General features: G+C 30.1%; 1 protein-coding gene across 1 annotated transcript in view; it reads right to left on the bottom strand.

Moving 5' to 3' along the window:
- Positions 1-3,802: 3,802 nt before the first annotated feature.
- Positions 3,803-13,473, bottom strand: part of LRRC9 (leucine rich repeat containing 9) — an 88,236-nt gene continuing 78,565 nt past the window's right edge. The window contains exons 31-33 of the mRNA XM_045522061.2: positions 11,555-11,699; positions 9,306-9,474; positions 3,803-8,393 (exon numbers count right to left, since the gene is read on the bottom strand). Of these exons, the coding sequence (XP_045378017.2) occupies positions 8,354-8,393; positions 9,306-9,474; positions 11,555-11,699 (354 nt within the window). The 3' untranslated portion in view covers positions 3,803-8,353. The remainder of the gene's footprint in view (positions 8,394-9,305; positions 9,475-11,554; positions 11,700-13,473) is intronic.

The raw sequence follows: 13,473 nt of genomic DNA on the forward strand, positions 1-13,473 counted from the left end.
ATGAGGAAATGTTTTAATTTCATTGTTTTACATGTAGCTGTCCACTTTTCTCAGACCACTTATTGAAAAGACTGTCTTTTCTCCATTGTATATTCTTGCCTCCTCTGTTGTAGATTATATGACCACAGATGTGTGGGTTTTCTGAACTCTAATCTGTTCCATTGATCTATGTGTTTTTGTGCCGGTACCATGCTGTTTTGATTACTGTAGCTTAGAAGCACAGTCTGATCAATTGAAGATTTGATAAGAGAGTCTTTGTAACTGATTTTTTGGTTTTCAAGATGGTGAGGTGTAACTCTTTTATAAATGTGAAAGAACAGTAAAAGTATGATGCATTGAAATAGAAGTGATCTAGTATATAGTAGGATGGCTTTTTGATTTATACCATTCTTTTTGTTAATTGTGTATTCTCTATGCTCTGCTATAACATTTTTTATGTGTTTACTTTAATACACAGACCATTTAGTTGCAATAAGCTCGATCACATATCCAAATGTATAAGTGGATTTATAGCATCAATTTTTTAAACTTATAGTTCATAAGTTTTTAATATTTTTACACAATCTTATACCTTCATTTAAATTAGTGAGTAGATTTTATTTTATTATTTATTAAAAATCATTTTTATTCTTTCTTCTACAAACATTATGGAAAAACTCATAAACATAATGAATAAAATTTACAAAATTCAGTGGGAAACAAAACAGCATGTAATTATCAATAATTGATCTCAAGGCAAAATAACTTAAACAGTTATGATCCAGTAAGGGAATTCAAGCTTCTTTATAGCCAAATATCAAGAAAATTACTCTGGATACCAATAGTCTGCTTTGTTTTCATTTGATTTTTCCCCATCTAGGATCACAATAGTATTCTTTATTGATTTTTGAATATAATTGAAAATAGCTGATAAAAATATGCAGGACCTAATATTAGAAACAAATATCTCACTTTTTAAAGTTATTTTTGAATTACAAGAGAAAAGTGGTTTCTAGCCAAAAACTAATTCCTTTCATTTTTGTTTCTCCCATGAAAATAATGCTCTTTAAAAAGTAACTTTGGTTTTTATTATCTTTAATAGCTGTTTATGATGATTTCTCTTCTAAATATTGAAGTGACTGAAATATTCATGTTATAGGTATATATCTCTCCCTACTCTTACTTTCTTACAATGCATTGAAAAAAAAAAACCCTGGAAATAGCATTACATTAAAACAGTTCATGATACTAGGAAACTGTCTGAAGTCTATTGTAGCTGTCATTTAAATTCTTGATAATGTCAATAGTATATAGTTAATACTAAATCTTAAAAAGAATAAGTAGGTATAAAACTTTTAATAGCAGAACAATTAAAGGATGACATTATGTGGCTGACATTTTCATAGTTATTCTTTTGGGGAGGTAACAATGGCCCAAATTGTTAACATTAACAAATATTTGGGCTTTAGTTTTATTTAGTTTCTATCTATAGAAGTTTTAGATCTGTTTCGATAAATATACTCATGCCTTCACTCAAAATGATATAACAATATAGTAATGCTTCAGTTTACTATACATGAAAATATTATATCTTCACCTAACTTGAAAAATTATTTTAGCATCTTAGTAAGTGAAGCAACACACACAAAATGCAAGCTGAAAACAAAAGCACAAATCAGGAATTTTGGCCATAAGTAACTTTCAAGGTTATATCCTCAATTCAGGACATGGTCTACAGAATTTTCTTCAGCTACACTTCTCTAAAATTGTAAATCATGTACAATTATTACCTGAGATACTATAAATCATTGAAAATAAAATTTTAAAAATTTATTCTACTTACTAAAGCAGGAAAGTATGTCAATATATATATTATAGGTTTTCCCAAAATGTAGAAAACAAATCTTCTGATTGAGTTCTAGCTAATTAAAAAAATTAAGCCACTTGATTATTCCAAAATACCCTATTCTATGAGTTGCATGTGATTACTAGATTAGCTTTTTCAAGTTTTTTTGTAATTGTATACTTACACTTTTTCCACTAACCCTAAATTAGGCTTTTTTTCATTTTTGAAGGATAGAAAGTTTGACATAAATAGTGTACTGATTGCTACAGACCATAATATTAACTTGTTACAATTATATGAGACCTATATGTTGTATTTTTATTTGAATGTGTATGTGTATGTGGTATTGGGGCCACCCCAAAATATGCCTAATGGCATATTGAACATTTTGAATTAAAGTTACTTAAAATATGGCCTATGCAAGAGGGGCACATTGACCCCCTCCTAATTGTCTCCCTGAAGGCAGGAAATAAATTTCCCTTGTGAAAGGTGCCCTCATTGTACCTGGAGGAAGAAAGACACAGGGCATTCAGGGCCCGGAAGATTGTATAAGCAACCCTTGTTACTTCCTTACTAATTTACTACCCAATCCCAAACTTTTCTTAAGTTCCTTACTAATTAAGCACCCAAACCTGAGTTTCTTTGTCCTGTCAAGTCCTCACAAATTTGTTTATGTAAAAAGATATAATAAAAGCTGCCTGCTTTTGGTCACTCTGTGAGCATCATTTTATGATCTCCCATGTGCACAAAATAATTTGGTTTTTCTATTGTTAATCTGTCTTGTGTAAATTTTTTTATTAGTCCAGCCACAAGAACTCAGGACACATAGGGGGGAAATTTCATCCCCTGTCCTAGACAGTGGTATGTATACATTAAATTCATGGATGTACACTATGTTGTTGCTTAAAAACTCCAATGATGGCAATTTAAAGACTATTTTGTTGCTAATAATGGCTTAATACCTAAAATGGAACAGAGTTGGTCACAAGGCAAATTAACCAGGGAAATATGCCAATTTTGACTTCATTTCCATCCTATTGAATGACTGCATTTATTCTCTTTAGATTTAAAGCTCTTCGTTCTACTGTTCCTCAACACTCTTTATAGAATTCCAGCTTGCTTTTCACCTATCTTTTAACAGTTTAACATAGATGGCTGGATCAAGTCCATTGTTCCAATTGTATGTAGCTTAAAAAGCTCTGCAGTATTTTACTCTTTCCATTGTATCTGGCTTCCCTGAGTGCTCTGCTCACTGCATTTTACTTCTATTCTCTCTGTTTTCTAAACCCATTTATGCCTATTCTTTCTGAAGACAGTTCTTCATCTGGGTGCTCAAATTGAATTCTCATTCTATTTTCTTAACTAAAAACGTACCATTAAGGTTGATTGAAGTCATTTAAAGAACTTCATAAAAAAAAAAAAAATGAAAGGCCATAAGAAAGTAGGCTACCAGTGTTTATAAATACTTGTTTTCAGCCAAATGGATAGGAAGAAATAAGAAATAATTGGAAATGTAAAAATGTTATTGATATATTTTTTACAGATTAGTCTTTTTTGGTTGTTCTTTGAGAAACACACATAAAACATCTGGGCGCAGGGAGGGAAGGGGAGCATTATGTTATAATTAACGATGAAACAAATAAGGAAATAGTAGAGCCAAACTACTAAAATTATCTAAACCATTTTCTAGAAAAATAATGTTTTATAATAAGATGTAAAACATACACATCTGTGGTTAAAATCTACAGCTTTTAAACCACATGACCTAAATTTTTTTCTATTTAAAATATAGATAATATTATTTGAAAATAATGGTTTATAAAACCATAAACTACAAGTGATTTATTTAAGATCATCACTGACCTTTTTTATCCTATTTGTAATGTTTAAAAATGGAACTCTACTGGCATGAAATACTTTTAAACATTTGGAAGTTCATTAGATTATAAAGCTAAAAACCAGAAGAAAACCTAGAATACTATTTGTGAAAAATATTTCATATCCATTTTAATTTTATTGTTTGATCACAGTATAATTAAATTTTAAAAGTTACCAAAATATGTTATCCCAGTGGATTTTTATTCAGAGCATATGGAAATACTTTATTTTAAATGATACAATATAAGGAAAAAATTCTAATTTTAAAATTAGTATTTCAGAATTACCAGTATTTTACATGGAAAATGATGTTAATGAATTTACTTTTGGAGTTTCCTAAAAGAGCATATAGTTAAGGTAAGGCCTAATAGATTACACATAAATAATAATTTGATTTCAGGAAATTAACAGTTTCAAAGCTACTTCTAAGTTCCTTTGAATATACTATTCTATTTTTAGGTTACAGCATTTCATGCTTCTGCTATAATTTATTTTATTTTAATTATAAGGAAAAATCATCACCAAAACAAAATTTTAAGATTAAAAAATACACATATTGGGTGTGAGAAATGTCTTTTTTGTAGTTTAAAAACAATTTTACTCATAAATTAAAGAAAAAGTAATAATATAGTTCATATTTGTATAAGATAAAGACAGACATAAAACATTAGTGATAAAGTAACTGCTTTTTGCTGACTTAGTTCTAAAAGGCAATTGCAAACTAAAATTGCAATTTGGTATAGGTTTTTCTTTTAAAATACTTCAATAATGTGGATGGGTCTAAAGAGTATTATGCTAAATGAAATAAGTCAGACAGAGAAAGATAAATACCACATAATCTCACTTATATGTGGAATCTAAAAAACAAAACAAATGAAACAAAATGGAAACAGATTTCTAGATCAAGGAATGGGTGGTTGCCAGAAGGGAGGCTTGTAGGGGTGGGGGATGAAATATGTGAGGGAGATTAAGAGGTACAAACCTCCAGTTATAAAATAAATAAGCCATGGGGATGTAATACACAGCATAAGGAATATGGTCAATAATATTGTAATAACTGTGTATTGGGACAGCTGGTTATGAGACTTTCTACGGTGATCATTTCATAATGTATGTAAATGTCAAATCACTATGTAGTACACCTGAAACTAATGTAATATTGTACATCAACTATATTTCCATTTAAAAAAAAGAAAGCAAAAAAAATTTCAACAATGGAGGAAAGTACAGAGAGATGAGCAAGAAAAGTAGTCAAGCACTTGGAGGTCATCCAGAAGCTCTAAGTTTTATAGCAAAGGAATGAAAAAAGCCCAGCCAGTTTCTATCCCAAAACAAACCAATATGATTAAATTCACTGAATAACCAACAGAACTCAGCCATAAGTGTTGCTTCTACTCTTATAAAACTATAAATAATTTACTTCTTTTTATGTAAGTAACACTTAATTGAAGCTGAGAGCCCACAGCATGATTAACACTAGGAACTAATGTTTTAAAACATTAAACACCTCTCATAATATGATAGCTTATGAATAAACAGTGAAATGACATGTTAAATATAAGGATTATTTTAAAACTAGTTACGAGTGCCTACAAACACACACAGAGCCATACTAAATATTCTAGGCAAAAATATGTTCACAACCATAGTTAATTTTGTGTCAATAGTAGATAAATCAAGTAAATAATAAAGAATTAACTCTAGTCAGTCTTCATAAATAGAAATCAGAAGATCACTTTGACATCATCTGTATGCAGTTCAGCATTATAGGCACTTTGTCTGTAGCTAAAGTGCCCTAATTTTTAGCTTTCCAGGTTGTTTATAGACATGTCCTTTAATTTAAAACAAGTCATATAATCATGCATATAACTGCACGCAAAATAAATCTTTCAAGACATTTGCTGGGGGCAAAGAACTAATTTTACTGTAGAAATTATATATTTCCTTAAGCGAAGTACACTGAAAGAGAATGAATAAATAGTTTACAGGTTTTACACACATTAGAGCTCTACAGAGGCTGATTAAATAGCACATTAGGAAAAATTAAATGTCAATTCACTTGCAGTAATCAAAAAAACAATGAATTAAAAAATCTAGGATTTGGTGTGTTATCTTTCCCTTCTAAAATCAGTTTCTTTATCTATAATTGGAGACAGTATATGTCATATCTACTTCCTAGGGTTGTAATTAGGATAAACCAAGTAAACTGTGGACTAGTGGACTAAATTTATAAATTTAAAGCACTACCTGTTTGTTTTGTTACAATCAATTGTGAAGTATGTTACAAATAATTTAAAATTTCACAGTTTGTGAATTATTTACTTAAAAAATATTTTAGAGCAGATCTGGTCACGCCTGTAAAAACATCTCTCATATTCAATTACATTCTCGTTTGTTTTGTTGAATAGGAAGGGGATGAAGTTACAACTATTGTTTTAAGAACTGCACATAACCAATGGCTTAACCTAGCAAGGCATTCCCAGGGGAGTATGTTGCACATCATGTCAGTATCATCTGCTATCATGGCAGAAAAAACTTGAGAAATACTGAGCCAAATCACCTTAATAATCATCCCGCTCATTGCTTTTATATGAAATTGTTTATTGTATATTTACATTAAAATATTCTTAAGGTTAGATCAGTGGCTTTTTTCTGTATAGCAACTAGCAAGCTTAAATTCATGTTTACTGTTATTCTTAGTGTTACTATTTTTTTTAATATATATATTTGGGGAGGTAATTAGGCTTATTTATTTATTTGTTTTATATGGAGGTACTGGTGATTGAACTCAGGACCTTGTGCATGCTAAGCATGCGCTCTACCACTTGAGCTATGCACTCTACCAATTGAGCTATACCCTCCCCCACTTCGTGTTACTGTTAAATTATGAATTATAAATTAACTTACTTTCCAAAAGAAATTCAGATTTAATTAAAATTTATAATAAAAAAATCTCAAAATGTAACAACATGTACATAAAAATCAAATGATCTCAAATATATTACAAATGTGTAGGAAAAACTTCTCAAAGAAAGAATGTCAGATGTTAAGTGGATTCTGGATAATAAGTTATGTTTTTCCTGCTTTATAACTACTTTATATTTTTCTATTCTTGTAGATTTTTCTCCAGTGAAAACCTGTTACTTTATTTTTCCTACCTAGTTTATTATTTACAAAGACACTTTATTATAAAAGTAGGATATATTGAGTATTTATTTATACATAATTATAAGGTAAAGAAAAAGCAGATGATGCCAAGTTAGTTGCAGATAGTTAAGAGCAGACATCACAACACTGTAATGAAAGCAGTTGTCAAAACTAAAGGGCGATAAAGACATCTTCTGGACATCTCAAGAACTGCATAGTTGCTTTTTAAACAAAGGACCATATTTCTACCTGAGTAATAGTTGTTTAAAAACGACACACTAAGAAGGGTAAAATGAATCTGTATTCCGTTTGAAGTTTTAAATATCACATAATTAAATTACAAACATACAGCATTTAAAGAAGAAAAGATACAAAATTGTTGTATACACATTGGAATTCATTTCTAAAATATCCTTAACACTATTTCCAGATAGATTATAAAATACAAGTATTTTAGTAAAAATAATTTATTTTCATGTAAGGAACACATAAAACATGAAAATTGCATGTGGTGTTAAACCACTACTTGAAAAATTAAAATGGAATACTTCATGAATCATGGAGCTCAAAATATGATCGCCAATTTAATCATTAATTTAAAGAAATGTACTTAATAAACAAATTCAAAACCATATTTGATTGATTTGTGATATGTCCTAGTACTATGGAGTATAATTGCTTTAGAAAAATTATTTCCAGTGAAATATAATTATTGAGTCCAAACTTTAAATGTGTCCACTCAGTTTGAACATGTGTTTATTTAGTTTAAAACCCACTTGTAAAATTATATCACTATGGGCCCATTTAACAAATTTTGTATGTGAAGTAAGTACTCTTTTATTCTTAGAGCATGAAAGGCTGGTTGCACCCATAGTTAGCCACCTTCAGGAAGTACTGTTGATACCTCTGATTCACATCTCTAAATAATTCTTAGAGCAGACCGTGTTTGAAGGTGTTCTTTTCAAAGTACAATCCTAAAAAACTTATCTGTAGTTTAACTAGCAAAACTCAACTTGCTCGAGTAATAGTGGCGTTTTGTAAGAAATATATGCTTTAGCTTTAAGAAAGCTCAGATGAACAAATATTCTACAAATGAAAATATGCTTATTTCCTAAAATTACTTTTCTTAGTATCTTTATATGACAGGCTAAAATGAGATTTTGTAACTAAATTCTTCCAGTACCATGACTAATTATTTGATTCTCTGGACTTTGTTTTATATCGCTTGTATCTTTTCAAATTGTTCTATGAGATAATTATTTCATGATTTTTCTAACATAGAAATTCAAATGAATAATTAAGATAACTGAAAAAAAGTTAAGAGAGGTGATTTTTAAAAAAATTCACCTAGATTGTTAGAGATTATCTTCATGTGGAACCAAAGTGCTTCAGTTAAATAAGTAATGTGATTATATATTTTTTCACTGGCACTGTCTGCTAGTTTTTTCACAACTTCTAAACAGAAATAGATTACTTGGTGTATATACATTTCCCTTTAGGCAATTACATTCGATTTGATCTTGGAAAGTGGATGCCAGGAATTCTGTCAGAAATAAAATATTTATGAGTCAAATAATGATGACAATTTCTTAATGAATCAACTAACTTAATTCTGCAGTAAATAATTTCTATAATTTATATGTGTATAATTTCAAAAAGATAATACAAAAGAGAAAAATATCTTGTTTTGCTATCTATAAGTCAGATCATCATGAGGATAACCCATTGATGTCAAAATATCATATCAATATATTACACTCAATACATACATACTCAGTAGGACACAACTGATTATAAGCAGGGAAATCAGTGTGGCAGGAGTCAGGCCTAAGCTAGACCTGCTGGTCACTATAACAGATGCTGCAGAGCTTGGCTACAAAGAAGCTGGAGGACAAGCAATAACTGGAAATGTAGGTGGACAGGTGTTGAGCAGCAGAGTGGATTCTTACTGAGAAATAGCACATTCTTAGGCCATGAGCAGGCCTCTAGAGCTAGGGTCCAAACTGGAGGAAGGGCAAGTGGGATTATAAGGAGAGGTTTGAAGAATTTACATAATTCTCAGCCTTTGTGAATTCAGAGTTGAACTTACTTGTTGTTCAAAATTATGTGAACTGATTTGCATATCCAGTGAGTAGACATGACTTAAGAGAGAATACAATTAAAAGTAGTTCCCATAATTATTTCAGTGCTCCCTCTCATAAGTGCTAGGTGAGCACTATTGTACCTTGATAGCCATTTCTAAACCTTTTTGAATTATTATGTATAAATACTGGACTTTGAGAAAGGTTTGATGAATGTGAGAAAAGAAGCCTTATGCTACTTGACAGTTTTTTCCCCAGCTCTCAGAGGAAATATATTATACTATATAATAATATTTCCTATCTTCATACATGACTAGCAAATTTGGGAGGTTTTTTTAATGATGAGAAATGATATTAAAACAGAATAGCTCTACCTTCCCTCATCTTGGTTGCTCTGGTACATTTGTGCAGTTGGAGATGCCATATCCTGTTGTGATAAAAGAGATGGAGAAAGATTTATCCCTCTGAGTTGCCGAAAAGCTATTTCTGCATGGATGCTCCGAGGATTATTTGTCAGAATTCCTGCATTCTTGTTTTTTTGGTCTGAAATTAGGATTATGAAACAATGAAAACCATTAATAAATTAAGTAATTACATTTGGTTATCCTTCAGCTGAATGTATGCTATATATATTTCATAAAATGAATTAAATATTTTAAATAAAAATATAGAATTGGAATATATTTCCAACACTTAATGCTGCTTAAATTTCTCTGAGCTAGTGAATCAATTTGATACTTTCTTGGTAATTTTAAAAACTATAAATATCCAGAGCTGTGTGCTATAATAAATGTACAGATAAAGTGACCATACTTTTCAAAATAGAAATTGGGGCAATAGTCAGAAAATAAGAAAGAAATAGACTTTTCTAGAATCCTAAAAAGTAGTTGCACAATTAATCTTAAAGAAAGATATAGGAGAAGAAAGTTATGGAGATGAATTTAGGGTTGAACAAATGCCAAAAAAAAAAAAAAGATATTGAAGACATTCCTAAAGATGATAGTGATGACATTGTACTATCAAGGAGGCTAATAACAATTTGGCATGTGCAGCTTTATTGATAGTTATATCTACTGGACAAACCATAAAAATTCTCATTATGATTAATGCCTTTAAAGCCGTAAGTATGTAGAAGTATGAAAAATAAATTAAACAAGCAAACAAAAAAAATCTTAACAGAGTAAATTATGTTGGGTTTCCTTTAACTGAGTTTTCTTTAAAACTAATTGCATAGAGAGATCTACTAGTCTTAGCAGGCTCTTAGATCATTTTATCATTATTGTGATGTTCAGTTTTATTGTCTAACTGTGGTTTGAAACAAAGTGGGATGTTAAAAAGAATGGAAGAAGTGAGCTCTCAAAAAAGAAGCTACCCCCAATTTCACCAAAATGATAGGCAGTGAAGATCTGGAGTTAAGAGAAAAGTCTTGCTCTAAGCCTGAATTAAAATATATATATAATAGAATGAATCATTTCCATACCCTGTCTTTTTATTTTTAAAATTAAAAATTTTTTTTTCTTTTTCTTTTTTCCTTTTTATATTTTTTTATTGATGTATAGTCGGTTACAATGTTGTGTCAATTTCTGGTGTACAGCATAAGGCTTAAGTCATACAGGAACATACATTTATTTGTTTTCATATGCGTTTTCACTGGTTACTACAAGACATTGAATATAGTTCCCTGTGCTATAAAATATGAACTTGTTGTTTATCTATTTTATATATATTAGTTAGTATATGCAAATCTCAAACTCCCAATTTATTCTTTCCCCTCTGGTAATCATAAGTTTGTTTTCTATGTGAGTCTCTGTCTTGTAAATAAGTTCATTTGTCTTTTTTTTTTTAAGATTCCACATATAAATGATATCATTTTTCTTTTTATTTCTTGCTTACTTCACTTAGTATGTCAGTCTCCAGGTCCATCCATATTGCTGCAAATGTCATTATTTTGTTATTTTTTATGGCCAAGTAGTATTCCATTGTATAAATATACTGCAACTTCTTTATCCAGTCATGTGTCGATTGATATTTAGGTTGTTTCCATGTCTTGGCTAGTGTATATAGTGCTGCTACCATGCCCTGTCTTTTTAATATACTCCCTCCTTTGGAGATCTACCTCTTAAAATTCTTCCCTACTAATAGCTTCATGAATATTTTACTTGTGGTTTCAAGGATAAAGTTTAATCTCTTTGTAAGATACCTTTTGTACCCCAAGAGTCTGTTGTTACCAATATTTTTAAACCTCAGATTTCTACTTCTAGCAGCATGTATTAATGAACTGGTTTTAAAAGTCATTTGCTATTAAATACACAAAATGAAATAACAGCTTTGAAAAGAAATGTCAAGAAATAATTATGCATATATCACAAAGTTCAAATTGTAAGCAGATGTTTAGTTAAAACCTGCTAGTAGTTGATCAGAACCAAAAAATACAATAGATTATTTGAAATGAGAATGGTCACATGAAACTTGAACAAATATTCACTTTTAGGAAATGTACGTTTAAAATAAGCAATTTTAAGTAGTATTAGAAATCAAATAGATTTTTATTTCATATGAAGTGGGTTTTTTGTTTTGTTTTGTTTTGTTTTTGTTTTCATTCACTCAGCAACTGTCAAAATACCTTCAACTTCAGGAGTTAAAGTGAAGTTAGATTCCAAGTAATGGCTAAATCCACCAGGCAGAATTATATTTGTTATCTTTATGGGAGGAGCTTTCACTTGGCCAAATGATCCACCATCCACAGGAGAGTTGGTAACAGGAATAAACTATATAATAAAATAAAAGTTAAGAACACCTTACATCCAAAACTCAGATCAATAGTTTTAGTCCTTACCACAAGCCCCACTTGATAATCAAATTACATTTTTTTTAGATCAGAAGTTGTATGCTTGTCTAAATTCTACAGTTTGTATGGAGCAAAAACTGAAAGTTTTTTGGTCCCCTGAGCTCCCTCAGAACCTTATGTTTTTTTCAGACTGCATTGTACTCATCACTAGAATCTAGTGTGATGGTATCTTCCCCTTTCCAAGGGTATTAGCAAGGCTAAGTGTAGAATTAAGAAAATGAGAATTAAGCCTTTCCCCTTTGTAATGCTGCTTCTTTTTTCTGAATAGGACTTTCTAGATGGTAAGAGTTATATCTTCTGCATCTTGGTTTTCCTCACATTACCTCATCAGGTGCCTTGCAGTTAGTTTTTTTTAAAAAAATAAGTAAATAAAATGGGGACTAAGAAAAGCATCTTGTAAAAATCACTTGTAAGAATGTGCATGGTAAAAAAAAAAGAATGTGCATGCTAACTTTCTAAATAGTGTTTACATTTTAAGTTAGTTGAGGATTAAGAGGCTTTTAAAAGAATTTCAGGAATCAGCAAATGGAAGAAAGAAGTATTTTAGGCGGGAGATTGTTGGTTTCCCTAGAAATTTATGCCTGCTCTGCTTCAGTAAGACTGACCTTGCTTATACTTTAAAAAACATAAATTCTCAATATATGATTCAGTTTATTTAGAGATACAGGCTTTTGCCATTTGTGTAAAATTACCAATTTTCTTCATATTTCAGTAAGTATAACCAAAATGCAGCTTTCTATGAGCACTAAGGTATCAGACCTTTTACTAAAGCTGGTCCTAAATTCCCTAATTCCTTTGTGGGAGTTTCTTCCCATCACTAATCTAGAATGTTGTCAAATTTTCTTCTGAAACCAAAGCACCAAAATGTCCTGGTTTAAAAGACAATTTTATTTATTTAATTTATTTATTTGGTGGAGGGAGATAATTAAGTTTATTTATTTATTTTTTAATGGAGGTACTGAGGATTGAACCCAGGACCTCATGTATGCTAGGCGTGCACTCTACTACTGAGCTATGCTCTTTCCTTTAAAGGACAACTTTAGATTTCATTTATTCCCTTTTTGTCTGCTGTTAAATAAAGGAAGAACATTAGCAACTAAAACAAAGGAAAATACACTAGACTGAACTGATAAACTTGTAAAGTATTTTGTTCTTGTGTCTTCAGAACAGCTCAATGAAATAATAGCTCAGTTTTGTTCTAGCGAAGAAAATAAAAATTATTATTGCATCTTAAAATAGATTTCTCTGAAATAAAGACTTCAAATACCCCCTTTATTTTACTAACCATGTACAGATGAATAAAAAGCCAATTTTTAAATAAAATGTTTACATATAGAATAAATGGAAAGATAATTAAATTCTTATGTATGGCACTGATTCAAATGGCAAGAATATGTATCTAGAATCACTCAAAGTAATGTCATAGTATAGTAATGCAAAGAACCTTATTAGTTCACTATATGAGAAATAGAAAATAGCCAAAAGCAAAACCTTTAGTGAAATACTCATCAGTTACTAAAATTTGAGTTTATGGGTTTTTTTTTTTTTGCTTTATTAATTAAACCAATTAAAATATATGGAAATTGTGATCTTTAAAGTTGCTCTAAGTGATTTCTTTATATGTAATTTAGTGAATATTTATGACATTTACATGGAATTTTTCAAATGTAGCCAACATTACCATAAAACAGAAT

Source organism: Camelus bactrianus, chromosome 6, assembly GCF_048773025.1.
Source record: "Camelus bactrianus isolate YW-2024 breed Bactrian camel chromosome 6, ASM4877302v1, whole genome shotgun sequence".
NCBI lineage: Eukaryota > Metazoa > Chordata > Mammalia > Artiodactyla > Camelidae > Camelus > Camelus bactrianus.